The 19576-nt window shown below is 37.0% G+C and overlaps 1 protein-coding gene across 1 annotated transcript; it reads left to right on the forward strand.

Moving 5' to 3' along the window:
- The first annotated feature begins 597 nt into the window (after window positions 1–597).
- Window positions 598–17269, forward strand: LOC140515533 (beta-microseminoprotein-like). The gene is made up of 3 exons (XM_072626324.1): window positions 598–602; window positions 14892–15020; window positions 16145–17269. Exons 1-3 carry the CDS (start codon window positions 598–600, stop codon window positions 16272–16274), a joined length of 264 nt encoding a protein of 87 aa, XP_072482425.1. The 3' UTR covers window positions 16275–17269.
- Window positions 17270–19576: the final 2307 nt, after the last annotated feature.

Here is a 19576-nt window from a genome sequence, read left to right on the forward strand (position 1 = left end):
AGGGACTGGGAAGCCTTCTTTCATCCTACTCCTTTCCAGTTGTATCGCTGAAATTTAACAAGAAGGGTAAACTGAGGCTGATCTTCAGGAAAGATTGCATTTATTAGCAAGGTCATGCTGCCTATCAATAAATGGCTTTCCTCCATTAATGCCAAAGACCCTGAGCAGATGAATAATTCCCCCCCCCTCCCTGCTTTTTTTCACATATTTTTGGGAGTATAGAACAAAGAACAGAGCAGGACAGAACAGACATCATGGGATTAAGGACAACATGACTGGTTGCCAAGCTGAGACACAAGGAACAACATGATTGGTTGGAAATTTGGTAATGGGGGATAGCAAAGGTCCACGTTCTTCTCTCATGAGACTAACAAGTACTCATTGTTTTAGTCCAGGTGAGACATAGCAGCCCAGATTTTTGGACAGGAAAGCAGACATCCTTGAAGGATAGTTTAGTGGAGTAATAAATGCAAACTCCCTTCTTTCTCACACATTTTAAAAAATAAGTTAAATTCCTTGAGGCAGGAGATCTGTATTTTTAAATTTAATTCATCACAGTCCAGCTGAACCCTGAGCTATGTTCAGAGACAAGGAATCATGTCGTAAGTAATTACAGGACAAAATCAATTAACTGTAAATGGAATCAATAAAAAAATGATACAGGATGAATTTTAATCTTCTCACCTAACAAATACCACAACAGAGGAAAAACGTCCTTAGTTCTGTTTCATTCTAGGGTCAAACACTATTTAACAACCAATCATGTACCAAATTTCCACATTACTCCTAGGGTTTCAAAGCCAGACTCAGAATTCAACAAGTGGGAAAATTTCCCATGCAGGTGGAAATAATACTATAGTGAAAATGAGTCAAGAGGATCCTATTTTAGGCCATGCCAAAATCATGTCCTAAATTTTCCCCTGGGATAGACATCTACCTGCAGCAGTTCTTAGACTGTGGCACATGCCATTTTCTTCCCTTAGCTTTGTGACAATTCAGTCAACCATCAAAATAATAAAAATTCAAAACAGTATCCATTTATAGTCCTAAGAATTTTTACCTCAAAGAGAAAAATTTCATTAATCACAGCTAGTTTTCTCATGTTTCCAAAATGGTTATTTCATTTATCCTTCACTTACAAATTAAAAGCAACCACATTCTGGAATTCTTTAAATTATACATACAACGAATATATGATAATTTACTCAAAACCCACTCAGCAACAGTAGACCTCAGATTCAAAGACTTTGTCTTAAAATTCTTGAATCTAAAATTCAACCTTGCGATGTTGGCTCATAAAATGTCGGTTTCATTATAGACTCGTCCAATAAAATTCCTAATTTTACTAGTGATAGCCAGATAATTGCATATGCAAACTCATTCACACTTAAAAATTCCCCCCTTTGTCAGAGAGTAGAAAAGGGGATCCTCTTTTTGTAGTCGTAGGTTCTAAAAATTTATTATTTTAGATTATTACAGCATGAATTCAACAGGGTTGATAAACTGCTATGAGCCAGCTTGAATAGAAGTCTCATGGGACCTCACAGGATTTCTTAGAGGGTCTATGCAACTTTTCCCCTAAAGAATAATAATAATAATAATTATCTGTTTTAAAACAGAATATAAACCATTAAATATCGAACAGTTTTCAAATATCTATTTTTAAAATTATACTTTTAACAATTCAATTTGTAATCTGATTGCATTTAGATTTATGAGAATTTATATGCTTAACAAGATTTCTGACAAGTTTCTCGAATTTCACAATATAAGAAAAACAATTTTTAGAACATTTTTAGAACACTCTGAATTTCATTAATGTCAATTTCAAGTAGTGTGCTCTTCCCTTGGTTCCAGAATAAAAGAAAATTATCCAGGGGGTTCCCATTGGGATACTACTCCCAGATCCCAAAATTTCCCTGAGGGAACTTCCTCAACAGTATAGAAGATTACCCTCGTTTTTTTCACTAAGGGGACATCTGCTACATTGAGGAAGCTTACCATAACCTATTTACATAAAGGGACTTCCCTTAGAGAAAGGCTTCCTGGCACCATCAACATGGGGACTTACCTTCACTCAGAAAGAAATTGAGATTGAGGGGAGTTCTTCCTCTTAGGACAGATTTCCTTGAAGAAGTCCTTCAAAGATATGTCCTGAGTGTTTAAAAGGGTTTTTATTTCAACAGGTTTCATTTTGGAGTCCTTACTCACCCTGGGTGACTTTGCCAAAAACTGTCATGAGTGAAATCTGAAATAATCAAGGAAAAAAGGTTCAAGCTTTCAAGCATAGCAGTTTATTAAGCAATGCATGCCAATTGTATAACAATTTGGGATCAGGCCTCCTCAGCTTGGCCCAAGACCTGCAATATAGAGGAAGATAGATTTTTATGGATTAAAAGGGAACAGTTAACAGGATGTCAACCAGGATACAAGATTAGGCAATCTGATTTCTAATTGGAAGTAAGATTAGGCACTGTATGAGAAGTACTAGGGGAGTTTGAGGCATTGGGAAGTTGGAGAATGAGCAGGTGGATGTTCCAGCATGTAAAACAATATATCACTCAATTCCTGATTAGCAAGCAGGTGGAATTTATGGGAAAATTGAAAGTTAAGTCTCAAAATGAAGTAAATTTTACAACATGGAGTCAGTTCTTTTTAGACAATTCCCACAGTTCTCCCAGTACACATGCACCAAGATAGATACCATAAATAGTAGGTATAATATAAGAGGAAAATCAGAGACATCAGGAAATTCACAAGAGAAAAATCATGTAAAGAACCAGTAATAAAAGACATGACCTCACATAGACACAATTGAACATAATATGAGTAATAAGCATGATGACAAAGAGATATTGATTCAATAATTCACATTTGACTTAACAGGTCCTCAGTAATGGTTATGCTTTTCTCTGTTGATTAGCTCCGATTTATCTGGTACATATCTTGCTTGTACCTAAGTGTTTGAACAACATGTGAGCAATCTCCCTCATTAAACTGTGAAGTCCTTGAGAACAGAGAATGTTTTCTTTATTTTTTGTCTTTACTATATTTTTAATGCTTAGCAGAGTATTTCATATATAATAGATGCTTAATAAATGCTTGATGACTTGATTAAAACTTAGTGGGATGAGAACAGAACCGGGAAAAGGGTTCTGAAAGGGAATACCTTACTCAAAAGGAACAGATTAAATGAAGTCAGGGGAGGTTCAAAAGAGCATAACATTTTAAGAAGATATAGTTAAGAAGGAAGTTCAGAAATCAGTGATGGTGGAAACCTAATGAGAGCTTGAGGATGAAGATCAGGGAAGACGGAACCATATTATCATTGACTGGACTATAATACAGACTAGTAGGACAAAAGGAAGAAATAGGTGAGTTCAGGAAACTGATGACAACCACCGTGCAAAACTTTATTAAGTACACCATGAGCCTTGAAGCTTGATACTATGGCACAGCAGAAATGTAAGTTTGTGACATTAAAGTAACCTGAGGAAGGTTATCTTAATCTATTGCCTTAAAAGGTCTTCATTTAGAAGAGCTTCCTGACTCCAACAACATGAGGGCTTACCTTCACTCAGAAAGAAATTGAGATTGAAGGAAGTTCAACCTCCTGAGGTAGGTTTTGACAGAAGAGAGCTCCAACAGATGTCCAGATCATTGACATCATCTGTCAGTGCTACATAGTACCACTGTCTTAGGCCATCAGGCTGCTAGGCTCATGATGCACCTAATAAAGGCTGTGGGTTGATTTTGTTCAGTTTCCTGAACTACTGATCTGTTTCTTCTTCTTGTCCTGGTAACCTATAGCATACTCCAATTAAGAATAAAATGTTTTTTGTGTTTCCTGATCTTCATCCTAAAGCTCTCATTAGGTTTCCTCCACCCCTGACTTCTGTGGTTTGTCTTTTGTTATCGAAGAGGACCATGACTTCAGGGAGATGATGACATATTTTTCATTGAATTGGATTTGAGTGAGGGAGGGCAGTGCAAATTGACTAGCCTCACTTTCTCCTCCAGAGCCATCTGGGTCCAGTGGACAAATATAGATCAGGACAACTGGAGGTGGGCCAGGATGCTGTGGAAGACCTTGGTCTTTTTAAGTTAAGGTCTTTCCTAGTTCTCACTTTGAGTGAGGCAATGCTCGTTCAGTGAATAGGCCAGTGAGGAAGTGAGTCAAGACCCCCTTTCCTCCTTCAATATATCTTCTTGATATGCTGTGCTGTTTATCTATTCTCTTCCTTTTGAATAAGGTATACCCTTTTAGAGTTGTTTTCCCAGGTCTTTTCTCATTCCACTAAGCTTTACTCAAGTCAACAAGCATTTATTAAGCACCTGCTGTTTGCCAAGTACTGGGAATATAAAAAGAGGCAAAAAAAATACTGCATTCCCTGTTCACAAAGAATTCACAGTCTAATGAAGGAGATTGCTGGCATGTCTTTTAAACAACTGTGAACAAAAAAGATCTGTACAAGATAAGTTGGAGATAATCAAAAGAGGAAACCATAAACATTACTGAGGACCAGTTAAGTTAAATGTGATTTACTGAATTAGGATCTCTTTGTTACTTTGCTTATTACTCACACTTAGTGCATTTGTGTCCATCTGAGGCCATGGGTATTTTCTTCTTTTTGTTTCCTGTGAATTTCTGGGTGCCTTTGATTTTCCTCTTCTTATATATGGCTCTTCTTCATGGTATCTAGCTTAGTGGATATGTACTGAGAGAACTGTGGGAATTGTTTGAACCAAACTGACTCCATCTTGTGAAATTGACTCCATTTTGAGACTTAACTTTTGATTTTCCCATAAATTCCTCCTGCTTGCTAATCAAGAATTGAGTGACATATGGTTTCACATTCTGGAACATGCTCATTCTCCCCCTTCCTAATGCCTCAAACTCCTCTAGTCCCCCTCCCAACTCATAAAGTGCCTAATCTTTCTTCCAATTAGTAATCAGATTGCTCAATCTCATGTCCTGGTTGACATCCTGCCAATTGTTCACTTTTAATCCCTAAAAATTTATTTTCCCCTGTATTTGGGGTCTTGTGCCAAACTGAGAAGTCCTGATCCCAAATTGTTATACAGTTGGCATGGATTGCTTCATAAATCGAAGTGCTTGGAAGCTTGAACCTTTGTTTCCTTGATTATTTTAGATTTCACCTGTCATAATTGTTGGCAAATTCAGCCAGGGTAAGGATTCCAACAGTAAGCCTTTTAAGTAAAACACTCCTGAGCACTCTGGACATTTCTCTGAGGGATTTCTTCAAGGAAGTCTACCTCAGGAAGTTGAACTTCCTTCAATCTCAATTTCTTTCTGAGTGAAGGTAAGCCCTCATCTTGTTGGAGTCAGGAAGCTCTTCCAAATGAAGACCTTTTAAGGCAATAGATTAAGGTACTCTTCCTCAGGATAGATGTCCCCTTAGTGAAATAAGCTAGGGTAAAACTAGGCAGGGAAGGTAAACCTATTGGAGAAGTTCCCTTAGGAGAATTATAGAATTTGGGAGTAGCATTTCAATGGGAAACACCCCCTGCCCCGGAAAATTTTCCTTGATTTTGGGATCAAGGGAAAAGCCCATTTAAAACTGAAATTAAAGAAATTCATATTGTTCTAAAACATGTCATTCAAATGGACCCCAAATTTGATCTGAAGAAGAGATTTTTAATAACAACAGATGAAAAGCCTTGACATTAGATATTCAATAGCAGATAATGAGGCTACAAAGTATGTATTTCTCTTTTTAGTTTGTCTGTGCTTTTGTTTCTTTGCAAAATGCTCAGAAAAATAATCTGTCTAGGGTTATGTTGAAGGTTGTTTATAGATTCTGCTACCTTGAAAAAATTCTAAAGAGAAAATCTTAGTAGCAATAAAGACTGCTGTAAAAAGAGGCAGCCAAAGAGTTTAGAAAGATTAGGTAGGAATTTTAATGAAGTTGCATAGTTTTATACTTGAAGCAGTTCTCCCAGTTTTTTGTAATTTGATTCTAACCTTTCTGTCCAAGTAAGCAAGATTAATTTCCACTTTAGGCTTTTAACAGGAGATTAAGTTAAAAAGAAAAAAAACCATTTTATTTGGGCTGGTTCATAGCAATTTATCAGCCCTGTTGAATGTATAATATAAAATTCTAAAGTACTAAATTTTGAAAACCTACAACTAAGAAAAATAGGATCCCCTTTTCCACTCTTTTGTCAAATGCGAGAAATTTTCAAGTATGTGATAATAAAGAATAGGTTTTCATCTGAAATTATTTGACTTTCACATGTATAATTATGAATTTTATCTGAATAGGTCTGTAATGAAGTTACATGTTTTTGAGCCAGTTTGATAATGGTGGACTTTCGATTTAAGAATTTTAGATAGGGTCTTTGAATCTGAGGTCTACTGTTGCTAAGTGAGTTTGACTTATCTTAAGGAATGTATCAGAAAGCAAGGGAGTTTTTTCCCCCAAGCTATCCTTCAAGGATGTCTGGTTTATTGTCCAAATATCTGGTCTGCTATCTTGCACCTGGACTGTAACAATGAGCACTTCTTGGTCTCACAAGAGAAGAAAGGTAGTCTTAGTAGCCCCATTACCAAACTTCCAACCAATCATGTTGTTCCTTAAGCTTCAGCTTTGCCACCAGTCATGGTCTCCTTAATCTCATGATGTCTGTTCTTCCCTGGTCTGTTCTTTGGACTGTACTCCCTAAAACATGTAAAAGAGGGAACTATTCATTTGCTCAGGGTTGTTGGCATCAATGAAGGCAATCCATTGACTCATTTATTTACAAGTAGAATGCCCTTGCTAATAAATGTTATTGTACTTGGGGATCTGCCATAATTTACCCTTTTGTTAAAATTCAGTGACAATACAGGTCAATCTGTGGCCTTAAAGACACGCTCATGCCAATGTTATAACTATGTTCCTTGTTTTTCTTATCTTAGCAAATTTCTATAAACATCTGTTAACTGTACAAATTTTAACGCTGAAATACTGTCTCAATTAATACTGAAACATTTGAGTTCAAATTTTAATATGGGGATAATATTTTTCTAAGAGAGGAATTAAAATTAGATAAAGTAATATGACAAAGATGTAATATAAAAACTTTCTAATTGAATGGAACAGTAAATTTTAAGAAAGCAACAGGATTATCCTAAGAATTAGGCTATATACATATGTAAATGATTGGCTTCTAAAAGTTTCTAATGGAAACTTCAATCTTTCAGTCTATTTCAGTTACAAGTTCTCAAAATTGGATTAAGAATTTTTCATGTAAAATTTTATTGATAATGTGAAAAAATTGAAATTATTTTCCCATTTTAAAGTTTCTGTCTGATAATTTTGAAAGACAGAAAGGATCATTGCACAAGACAGATCCTCATGGATTTTTAAAAAATATTCCATTTCAGGTAGAAGATTTAGGTAAAGAAAGAAACAACAAGTGGTATGTAAAAACTGAAATTCTCTGAAGTTTCAGGTGAATTATGGGTTCTTAATATGATGTTCTTCTTATAGCTCTGTAATTAATAGGATCAGAATAATAAGACTTGAGCTGATTTTCATCATAAGAACTGGTTCTTGAAAAATCAAATTGAAGAGATTGTACTAAATTATGTTAAATCTTGTTACTGACAGATTAGGAGAATTATCTAGGAATTTGTATAAGTGACTTGAAAACAGAGAAGCAGAGCTTCCTTCAGAGCTGTCCTGAAACTGAGGTCTATTCTAGAATGTCCATGAAAAGATATTTCCAGGGACCAGACAACTACATGTGACATCTAGGACTCAAGATGAAATGATTAAATGGACATTGAGAGTGGGTTACTAGGATACAAGGAAACTTGATGTTATTCAATCCTGGTAATCGGCATTGTATTGCTTTGACCCTTCATTTCTGAGTGTTAATGTTCCCTAAGTTTTCTTGGTTAGCTTGGTGACATGTTATCTCCTGTCTTAAAAAATTTCCTCTAAGCAGTCTTATCTGTAGCCTGTTTTAATTCTCCTGTAGAGTTTATTTAACAAAGTTTGTCTCCTTAGGACATACCATCATTCTTGTTCTCAGGTTTTGCGTTAGCTATTGAACTATGTGCGAGACGATGCTTCCCAGTGGTCTTTTCTTGGTTCATAATGTTGATAGCGAGCATGAGCACATTAAAACCCTTATAAATTTTACTTACAAATAAGTGATCCATGGAGGGAGTTGTCTTTCCCCATTCCCCATGAATCAAAGGGGGAATAAAGGGAATTATGGGAATCATGTGAATCAAACTGACACCATCTTGCAAAATGGACTCATTTGAGTATTAAGTTTCATTGTCCTATAAATTCTGCCTTCGTGCTAATCATGGGAATGGAGTGACATCCTGTTTTACATCCTGGAAAGTCCACCTGCTCAAACTTGCCACTCCTAATTCTCCAAACTACTGAAATGCCCCTCCCAACTCAAAGAGTCCCTAATCTTTCTTTCAATTAGAATTTGGACTACCTAATCTTGCATCCTGATTGGCAGCTTGCTATTTGTTTGCTTTAATGTATAAAAATCTGTCTACCCCATATTTGGGGTTCAGTTCTAAGCTGGTTCCTGTTATACAATTGGCATGCATTGTTCATGAAATTGATGGGCTTAGAAGCTCAAACCTTTGTTTCCTCAGATTTCTCCTGTCACTGTAATCAGTTTTCCTCCTACTACTACTTTTTCCATTTTAAAACTTAAAAATGAGACTTTCAAGACTCCAGGATCTTTTATTCTTACCAGCTCTTAGGAGGTACACTCCATCCATGTAATAGCCCTTCTGATAATTGAAGACAATAGTCATATGTTCCCTAAATCTTCTCTTCTCCTGGCTTCACTTCCCCAGTTTCTTCAACCAAGTCTCAGATGATGTGAACTCAAGGTCCTTCTCCAGCATAGTCATCCTTCTCTAGATGTTCTTTAGGTTATCATTTCTTAAACTAGATTGAGATTCTATTAATGTAGGGAGCTCTTGGTAAGCAACTGGGAAGAACTTTGACTAATTCAAATTAAAATCTGCTTTGAAACTTTGAGTCATCTAGAGATACCCAAGACACTGAAGGGTTGAGTGACTTGCCCAGGATCACAGAGTCACAAGATGTTAGAAGGAGAGCAGTAACCCAGTTCTTCCTGAATCTGAGGCCAGTTCTTTAATCACTTCACCATGCTGCTTCTCCAGCTGATCCATACCCTTCCTAATGTGGCACTTAGCACTAAACATAATATTTGACATTAAGGATTCTTAACTTGGGGGGTCATGAATTTGTTTTCAAAAAATATGTTTATATCTCTGTCTTGATATCATCGGTTTCTTTTGTATATATTGTATTTTGTTCATTTAGGAATATTTTGAGAAGAGTTCTGAAGGCTTCACCAGCAGACCAAAGAAATCCATGACACAAAATTTATTAGGAACTTCTATTTTAGATGTGGCTGGACCAAGGCATGGTATGAAACACCGTTATAATAATTAGCTCATTTTAAGCCTTACAGCAACATAATACCTCCACAGGTACATGGGATTTCCTCCTTTACCTCCTTATGGAGGTTGTATTCAGGAAGACCTCAATTCATATTTGGCCTCAGATAAGGTATACACAACACTATCCATGGTTTGTTGATGTTTTTCAAATTCATAATAATTTAACAAAAATAAAAAATATAGAAACATAAACTATTACCAAAATAATTGGGAAATTATATCTCATTAGCTGTTTTGGGAGGGAGGGGATTGATATATCATAATGTCATAGAAAGAGGATTGGCCTCCATGCCAAGAGAGAACTGGGTTTGAATTCTACTTCCAATATTTGCTAGTTATGTAACCATGGACAAGCCATTTATCCTATCAGTCTTGGTATTTTCATCTATAAAATAGGAATAATAATACTTACAATAATGATAATAATACTAATTATACTTATTATGCAGAGCTATTTTGAAGCTTGGTTGAGATATGTCAGATGTGTCAAATTCAATGACCTCTAGATTCTCTAGTGAGACTAGTACCAGATTAAGATGCAATTGTAATATATTTAAAAACAAGCCTCCATTTTCCAGAAGGCAGGATGTCAATGATGGTGGATGCCCCTGAGATGAATTGATTTGCTCAGACTCTTGGGAAGACAGACTCCTCTATTGAGAGGAACTATGTTTCATAATCAGGCAGCTAGATGGCCCAGTGGTGGCCCAGACCACTGGGTATGGACTTAGGAAGACTCATTTTCATGAGTTTAAATTTAACTTTAAACACTTACTAGCTGCGTTACCATGGATAAGTCACTTCACTCCATTTACCTCAGTTTCGTCGTCTATAAAATGAATTGGAGAACGCAATGGAAAACCTTCCAGAGTCTTTGGGGAGAAAACACCAAAGGGGGTCATGAAGAGTGAGATGATTCTATTGTCTGAATAACAACAATATCCTTCATAATTACCTGCCTACAAAATAGACTTTTTCTCAAAAATTCAGTGTTCCTTGCATTTTTTAAAGCTTTTCTTTCTACAGAGACCCTGGGATATTCTAGGTGGGTAGAGGAGTGAAGGAGAAGTGGCCTGGCTTTACTTTCCAAAAACATGTTTCACAGGCTTCAGATCCCCAAGACAGATCTATGAACTAAATATTATCTCCATTTCACAAATAATCATAGCAGTTCAATGATCTGTCTTAAGTCAACAAGTATAGCAGAGACAGGATGAGAACCTGCTGCTTGTGATGCCCAGTCCAGCTTTTATGTGAGCAGATGCCTGAAAACCTCCAGTGATGAGAAACTCCCTTCTTTTAAGAAAGCCCATCCCACTTCTGAAGAACTCTCCTGGTTATTATATCTTTCTGGCATCAAGCCTAAATCTATCTTTCCAGTATCCATTGCTTCTGGTTCTGCTTCTGAGTCCAAATCTAATCCCCTTTCCATATGACAGCTATTCAGTTACTTGAAGATAGCCACCAAGTTCCTCTACCACACCCTGTCCTTGCTTGGTTGAAAATCCTCAATTATTTTCCATCCCTCTCCATCTTGCCCCACTCCCCTCCATATACTTAAGCATTTCAACTCCTTTCTAAACTGTGGCATCCAGGACTAAACTCCAAGATGTAACCCAACCAAGGTGGAGAATATTGTGATGGTCACCTCCTTATTCCTGGAAATTTTGCCTCAAGTTAAGTGGAAAAGTAAGATTATCTTCTCCAAAGTCACACAGCTTCCCCTGTTTTGAACCTTTTGATTCTACTAAAACATCCTTACTTTAAATTTGCCTCTTTATTAGTAACAGGATCAACAGCAAGCACAAAGAATCAAATTTATGTTTTCTTTGATGTCTGGGAAGTCCTTTCTTCTCAACAACTAGACAAGTTTTTGCGTTGCAAGTAGGTGACACAAGTGTTATAATGTAGCAATTATATAATTTTAATTTTTCAGTTGAGGAAACTAAGACTCAGAGAAACTGGGTGACTTGCCTATGGGATAATACCTAGAATTTGAACTGAGATCTCCTGCATCCAGATCCAGCTGTCATATTGCCATGATGACTCCCATTAAGCTTAAAATCTAACTTCCTCTCCTGAGACAGAAGAGAAAAATACACACAAAGTTCACAAGGAATGGAATGATTTTCTACATTAATGAGGAAACACAAATGACACCTTTTGACTCAGCAGACTGCACAGAATGACTTGTCATTGTGCTTAAAGAAGGCTGTCTTTCACAGAACAGATGTTCCCCAGGGAGTCTAGCTCTGCAGAGAGTTGAGTCACTAATGTATGGTATAATGGGAGAGACACAGTCGTAACGAGACCAGAAGCAATCTAAAACTTATTAGGAAATATAAACCATGCTTAGGCAGTGCCAGGAGGCCTGTGACAACCCAATAAATAGCTGGAGAAGGAAGGATGAAAAGTCTTGATTGTTGCAGATATTTTACAAGCTCTTATCTTTTATGAGAAAAATCCAATGTTCTCGTCTCCTTCCACGGGCACTCTTCCCAGGGTGCTCTGACTCAGAGAGTACATCTCAATTGTTTATTCTCAGATGTATCATACTGTCATTTCAGTCCATTGAAAGAGACTAAGGTAAAATAAAAAGTCATCCCACTTAATATTAATGTCTTTCTTCTGTTACTCATCTCTAAACTACTCTGGATAAATACAAATGGAGATAAGTGTGTGTATACATAAGTAATACGCACATACATACAGACACACACACATATATATCATATATGTATGTATGTATAAAATGTGTGTATGTGTATACATATAGTGCATATATGTATATATCACTAATACACACATATACACATATATACATATGTCCTACGTTTCCCATATGCATATGAATATGTTTCTACATATGCCCCCCATCATCATTGCTCTCGAGGAGTTCACAGTCTAACATAAAAAACAGCATATAAACAATTATGTACAAACAAGATAGATAGAAAGATAGATGTCTGAAATATTACATTTAAAATATAAAAAGAAAATAATTATACTTGCAATAAATATATTCTCAACAATGAGTCACTAGATATGAACACACTCCTCAAGCCATGGTCCCTTCCATGCCTTAGAAGCTCACTGAGCAAACACGGCAACCAGGCATGGTAAGGCACACCTACAATCCCTGCTACTAGGATGAGTAAGGCTGGTGAATTGCTTGAGCTTGAGAGCAACAGGGTACCCCCTCTCCCAGTATGACTGCACCCATAGTCAGGCAGTACTCTGTGCCAATATCACCAACCCTGTCAATTCCCTACTTCTCTCCAAAACCTCTTTCCTTCCCAAAGGAATTTGTCTCAAGTACAAGAATTCAGAGTTTGGAACTGGCTTCAGAAATGGTGGCATTTGAATAGAATGGAGCATTATTGTCCTTTAAAAAATGACAAGTATGAAGAAATCAGAGAAACGTGGAAAGACCTGAATGAACAGATGCAGAATGAAGAAAATAGGCACGGGAAAACAATGTGCAAAATTAGTATAGTAATGGAAATGGAAAGAAAGAAAACCCAAAAAATCTCCTGAACTCAGATGAATTGCAATAAGCAATTTTGTATCCAAAGGATAGGAGACAAAATGTAATTATTAATACTAAGAATAACATGAACTTGCTATTATGTAATAGGACATATACATTAAGAACAGCTTGCATTGATATTGCATCTACTCTGTGTCAGGCACTGTGCTAAGTGTTTTCCAATTATTGTCTCATTGGATCCTCACAACCCCGTGGAAGTAGCTGCCATTATCTCCATTTTACAATGCATGAAACTGAGGCAAGCAGAGGCAAAAATGGATTTGGCCAGTATTTGTCTACTCTTGTCAGGAAAGTGAAAATAGAGGCAGAAGCTAAAATATACAGAGGTGCAGTGGGTATTTGGAGTCAGTATGACAAGGGCTTGAACCACTATTCAGCAAAGACCTTGTGGTCTCTGAACAAACCAGAGTCTTGTTAGGATCTTGTGAAGGCTTCCACCTTCTCATCTGTAAAATGAGGGTGCTAGACTCAAATGACCTCTAAGTTCCTTTGTAGTTCCCAACCTATGATCCTGGGATTCTAGAAGGCATAGTTGTTTGACTGTGCTGGTTAGTTTTGCTTGACTATTTTATGTACTGATAGCACTTTTCCAGTATTTGATCCTCATAACAATCCTAGGAGGCAACTGTTGTCCCACTTTACCAATGAGGAAACTGAGGCAGACATACTAAGTGACTTTCCCAGGTCCTCACATGTAGTACCTGAGGTTGGATTGAACTCAAGTCTTCCTGAGTCCATGTCCAGTGACTTATCCACTCTGCCTTTCTTTTTTATTTCAACAGAAGAGTCCTTTGCCAGGAAGAGGGACTACATATTGAGTAGGGACTATGGAATAAAACATGAGGGCAGCTCTACAACTTGAAAAAAAAATTCTAGCCATTTCCCTCCCCCACCACTTTTAATATTTTCTCGCTCTCTTTTTTTAATAGAATACCATGCTAAATGTTCTCCTTGCCTTTGCAATCTTTGTGACATTTTGTGATGCTGATTGTACATATATTCCTTTGGAAAGCATTCCAGGGGAAAAACTAGAAGGTAAATCTTTGTTTGGAACTGTTTCCTGTCTCTAGGGCCAGGAACATTACTTTAGTATTAAAAGTGACAGGGAAAACTTGAATGGCCTATTTGTGTCCACTGGAGCCAGAGTAATGGGCTAAAGTGGATTTAATCTGAAGATCTAGAGATGGAAAAAATGGGCACATTTCTAAACATGCATGCAAGGTGCCTTCCCCATCATCTCCCTTCCATGACCTGATTAAGAGTCAGTACTTATTTTCTAAGTATAATATGTTTCTAAAGGGCAGCATGCCTTAGCAATCAGTGAAGTAGGATTGAAGGTAGGGAGGTCTGGATTTAAATTCCACTTCTAACACTTGACTAGCTTTGTGATGCTCGACAAACTATAGCCCTCTCTGTATCTCAAGCACTTACCTACTAAGTGACTCAATTCATCAAACATTCATTAAACTTTGACTGGGTGCAAAAGGTTACCGCTACAGAGGCAAAACTGATCATGGGAAGAAAATGAAGATGGAAAGTAAAGAAACCCTAAAAAACTTCTGTCCTTCAGGGAGCCGATATCAGACTATTGCACTTCTAACACTCATCGTCCAAATTAACATAGTCAATGTTTCTTCTTGTCACTGTGAAAGCTTGGAGAATGAGTTAAGGGCTGTTCTCAAATGAACTGGCTGTGAAGCAATGGAGGAGGTTGCCAAGGGAAGTGGTAGAACCTCCTTTGAAGGTCTTTCTTTAAAAGTGGTCCAGATATTCCATTCTTTGGATGGTTTCTTGTGTACCATTTAAGGTAGCTTTAAGGACTTAGTAAAATCTTTTCTAGAGGCATCAATTGCAATTTAACTGAAGATTTGCCCCGTGTTCTGTCTTAGGTTGCAGGGATCTTAATGGTGCAATGCATGCCTTCAACAGTCAATGGCATTCTGATTGTGAGTTATGTACATGTGGTGAAACATATGGAATACATTGCTGCAGCACGTGAGTTCAAGGTTGATGTAAAATGACAGAATTACTGAGCTGGAAGGGACCTCAGGGGCCATGGAGTAGAAACTGTCTAGGAAGTAGAAACCCCAAATGAACAGGTGCCCAATGGGCCTTTGTTTGAAGGCTTTCAGTGGGGACAGCTCCTCCCCTACTGGAGACTTTCCTCTCACAGCACATAATTACAAACAGACTCTTCCCAGCCTCCATCCCCAGTTCTCAGCTCTGTCCCCTGAGGCCAAGCAAGCTGATCAAGTCTATTCCCTCTTCCCTATGGAAGAAGGTTCCCTTCTTTAGGCCGTGGTTCCTGTATTGCTCCTTTTATGACAATGATTTTCATTCTCTCCACTTTTGTTATCCTGTGAATGTACCCCAGTCAATCAGTTTCCTTCCTGGAAGTTTAGTGCCCAAAGTGAATATGATATTCTGGATGTGACTGATCAGAAAAGAGTAGAGCAAGACTTTAACCTCTCTAGGTGAAATACTACATGGAGTACTGGGCTTGGTGTTGGGAAGACCTGAGTTCACCTGAGTTCAGACCCTGATATATTATCTGTGTGGCCCTGGGCAAGTCATTTGACTTTTGTGAACCTCTGTTTCCTCATCCCTGAAAAAAGAGAGGATTTTGACCTTGATGACTTCTAAAGTCCCTTCCAGTTTGAAATCTAGGAATTATGATACCTTTCTATTGAAATTTCAGCTTATAACCTGATTATCTGTGTTACCCTGGGTAAGTCACTTGACCAATCTCAGCTTCACTTTCTTCATCTGCTAAGAAAAAGTCAGTGGTGTTGAACTTCATGACTTCTAATGTCCCTTTCTTTTTTGAAATCTAGGATCTGTTATTCTTTTGTACTTAAATCTAACATCAGAAAGGTAATAGCTGTGTGACCCTGACATTCAGTGCTAACTAGATAGTACTCAAGACCTAACATGTTCTTCTTCTATACTTGTGATTAGACTGAGATGGCTCAATAGATAGTTGCGGAGTTCAAGTGGTTCATCATCAGAGGCTGTCTTGGATATGGTTAAAATTGTTAATTAAAAATAGTTTGTTAAAAAGTTATTCATCATTTCCCAAGGACTGCCCTAACCTTTGCCTGATTTTTTTCCACCAACAGGTTAAAGAGGCCTATGCATTATGACAAAAAAAATTGCCAGGAAATTTTCTACAAAGAGGCCTGCATGATCACTGTTGTACAGAAAGCCAACCCTTCTATAAATTGTGAGGTCCTATATTATGTAGGTTAACAGCTCCATGTCCTCCACTTGATGTTCCTGCTAATGTCATTGCATCCCAATGGAGCTTGTCAAGACTTGAAGCATGGGCCCTTTCCTTGAAGTTCAGAGCAGCATGGGGTTGGGAGCCATGAGGACATTATCTTGGATCTTCATTGTATTGAAAGCCTTGTCAAGTCTTAGGCATATGGATTCAAATCACAAAGTGACACCTCTGTGGCTCCTAAGATACTCTACTGTATCTAGGTTATGGCCATACCTCCTGTAACTTACTGACTGTTGAATGTCCAAAAAAAATGCATTGTCCTATAGCATGAAGTGGATCTGTTCTTTTCTTTTTAAAGAATCCACGTCCAAATTCAGTATAGAATTGAGGTCTTTTTCTGGGGCAATTCCTAGGATGCACACTTTGGGGTCCAAGCACTATGCTTTTTTCCTTCTACTCACCTCCCAAATCTATGTTTGAGAATGCTCTGACTTTAATCCAAGAAGAATCAAGATTATAAGTAAGCCAAGGAATAATGCAAAGATACCTAAGAGGTGCAGGTAGCACATTTACCAATGATAATGTCTCTCAGGTGAGGTGTGTCAGAAAATACAACAAGGAGAGAAAAGAGAAGTTCTTCAGTCATATAGTGAGAGTCATGATAACAAATGGGCAAACTAAGCATTTCATTGGTGTCCTTGAAATAACACTCTAAGCCTAGGGCAGCACTGAAGCTGGGAAATTTTGTATAAGAGTGCTACGAAGATAGTGTGATATTATGTAAAATGTGATATATTTAGATTCATAGAACTTGTGTTCAAATCTTCCATCAGTAATCAATCAGCACCATTTCTTACACACTGAAAATCAACTAATCAACAAACATAGATCATACCCACGTTAGGGGCCACCATTTTCCTAAGCTGTAGGGATGGAAGGAAAGAAAACAATACCTGTAGTATTCCCTCTGGAGCTCACTCTCCAATCTCACTTGGCACTGACAGGTTTGCTTCCCAGAGGAAAGGACCATTATTTCTTCCCTCAGGTTTCTAGGGTTGTCTAAAGGGTTGTAGTTTCCATTGTTATTCATGAGACCCTATGTAGGATGTCCTCCTCTCTCAATCAACTGGCAGGACTATCAATTTATAGAAAGGGCATTTACTGAGATGACATAGTAACAACAATAGTTAATAAAACATTCCACCAATGATGAATAATATTTATCTAAAACTAAGAGTAAGTATTATCTAAAGTGGGGATAAGCTAGAAGTCCTTCCAGTAAGATAAGGGGTGAAGCAATGATGCCTGCTGTCACAACTACTATTCAATATTGCACTAGAAAGGCTAGCTATAGCAATAAGACAAGAAGAAAAAATTGAAGGAATTAGATGAGGCAATAAGGAAACAAAACCATCACTCTTGGCAGGTGATAGGATGGTATACATGGAGAATCTCAGAGAATCAACTAAAAGACTAGCTGAAATCATTAATAACTTTTGCAAAGTTTCAGGATACAAAATACAACCACATAAATCATCAGCATTCCTATATATTGCCAACAAAGTCCAGTAGTAAGGAATAGAAAGGAAAATTCCATTTAAAGTAACTGTAGAAAATATCAAATACTTGTACTCTACCTGTCAAGACAAACTCAGGAATTATATGAGCACAATTACAGAAACACTTCTCACACAAATAATATCTGCTCTAAACAATTGAGAACATATCAATTACTCATGAGCAGGTAACATAGATAAAATGAAGAATAAAATTCTAGCCAAATTATTCAATGCTTTACCAATCAAACCACCTAAAATATTGTATAACGCTAGAGAAAGTAATAACAAAATTGAATTGGAAGAAGAAAAGGTTAAGAATATTAATGGAATTAATGAAAATATGTGAAGGAAGCTATTTTAATCACCTCAGATCTCAAAATGTATTATAAGCAATAGTTATCCAAACTATCTGTTATGGGCTGAGAAACAGATAGATCAATGGAATGGATTAGGTACACAATATATTATAGTAAATAAGCATTGTAATCTAATGTTTGATAAACTGAGAGATAAAAGCTTTTTAGACAGAAAACGTTATCTAACAAAAATTGTTGGGAAAACTGGGAAAACAGTATGGCAGAAAGTAGGTATAGACCAACATCTCACCGCATTACCAAGATATGATCAAAATAGGTACATGATTTGCACATAAATGTGATACCACAATCACATTAGGAGGGCATGGAATAGTTTACTTGTCAGACCTAAGGAAAAGAGAAGACAATCACCAAATAATACATAGAGACCATTACTAAATGTCAACTGGATAATTTTGGTTATTTAAAGTTATTTAAAGTTCATAAAGAAAATAATGTAACCAAAATTAAAAGGAGACTGGAAACTGAGGGAAAATTTTTACAGCAAGGTTTTCTGATAAAGGCCTCATTTCTCAAATATATAGAGAAATGAGTCAAATTTATAAAAATATAGGTCACTCTCTAATTGAGAAATGGATAGAAGATAGGAACAGGCAGTTTTCAGACAAACAAATCAAAGCTATCTATGGTTATATGACCACAAAGCCCTAAATCACTATTGATAAGAGAAATGCAAACTAAAATAACTCTGAGATACAACTTCACACCCATGAGATAGATTGATATGACAAAAAAGGAAAATGATAAATATTACCAGAATGTGGGAGAACTGGGACACTAATGTACTTCTAGTGGCATTGTGAACTGATCCCACAATTCTGGAAAGCAATTTAGAAATATGCCCAAAGGGCTATATCTGAAAGAGATTTAAAAGAAAACAGAGAGATCAGAACATATGTACATGAAAATATTTATAGCAAGCCTTTTTGTGGTGGCCAAAAATATGATTATCCTTTGACTAAACGATAACACTATAAGGTCTATATATAATTATGATAGAATACTATTGTTGTTTAAGAAATGATGAGCAGGATGCTCTCAGAAAAACATGGAAAGATTTGCATGAACTGATGTAAAGTGAAATGAGCAGAACTAGGGGAACATTGCACACAATAACAGCAATATTGTATGATGATCGACTCTGAAGAACTTAGCTATTCTCAGCAATACCATGATCAAAGATAATTTTGTAACACATATGATGAAAGGTGCTGCTCATCTCCAGAGAAAGAAATGGTACAACCTGAATGCAGAACAAAAATACTTTTTCTTGGGGGACAGAGCCAAGATGGTAGAGTAGAAGGACTGACCTGTAGATGCCCTCTCCCCACAGCCCATAAAATATCTGTAAAAAATGACTCTAAACAAATTATACAGCAGCAGAAACCTCAA

The sequence above is a fragment of the Notamacropus eugenii genome, chromosome 1 (assembly GCF_028372415.1).
Source record: "Notamacropus eugenii isolate mMacEug1 chromosome 1, mMacEug1.pri_v2, whole genome shotgun sequence".
NCBI lineage: Eukaryota > Metazoa > Chordata > Mammalia > Diprotodontia > Macropodidae > Notamacropus > Notamacropus eugenii.

Coding starts and splice junctions, on each gene's coding strand:
- LOC140515533 (XM_072626324.1), top strand. Junction 15,021..16,144: donor GGAATACATTGCTGCAGCAC/GTGAGTTCAAGG, acceptor TTCCACCAACAG/GTTAAAGAGGCCTATGCATT.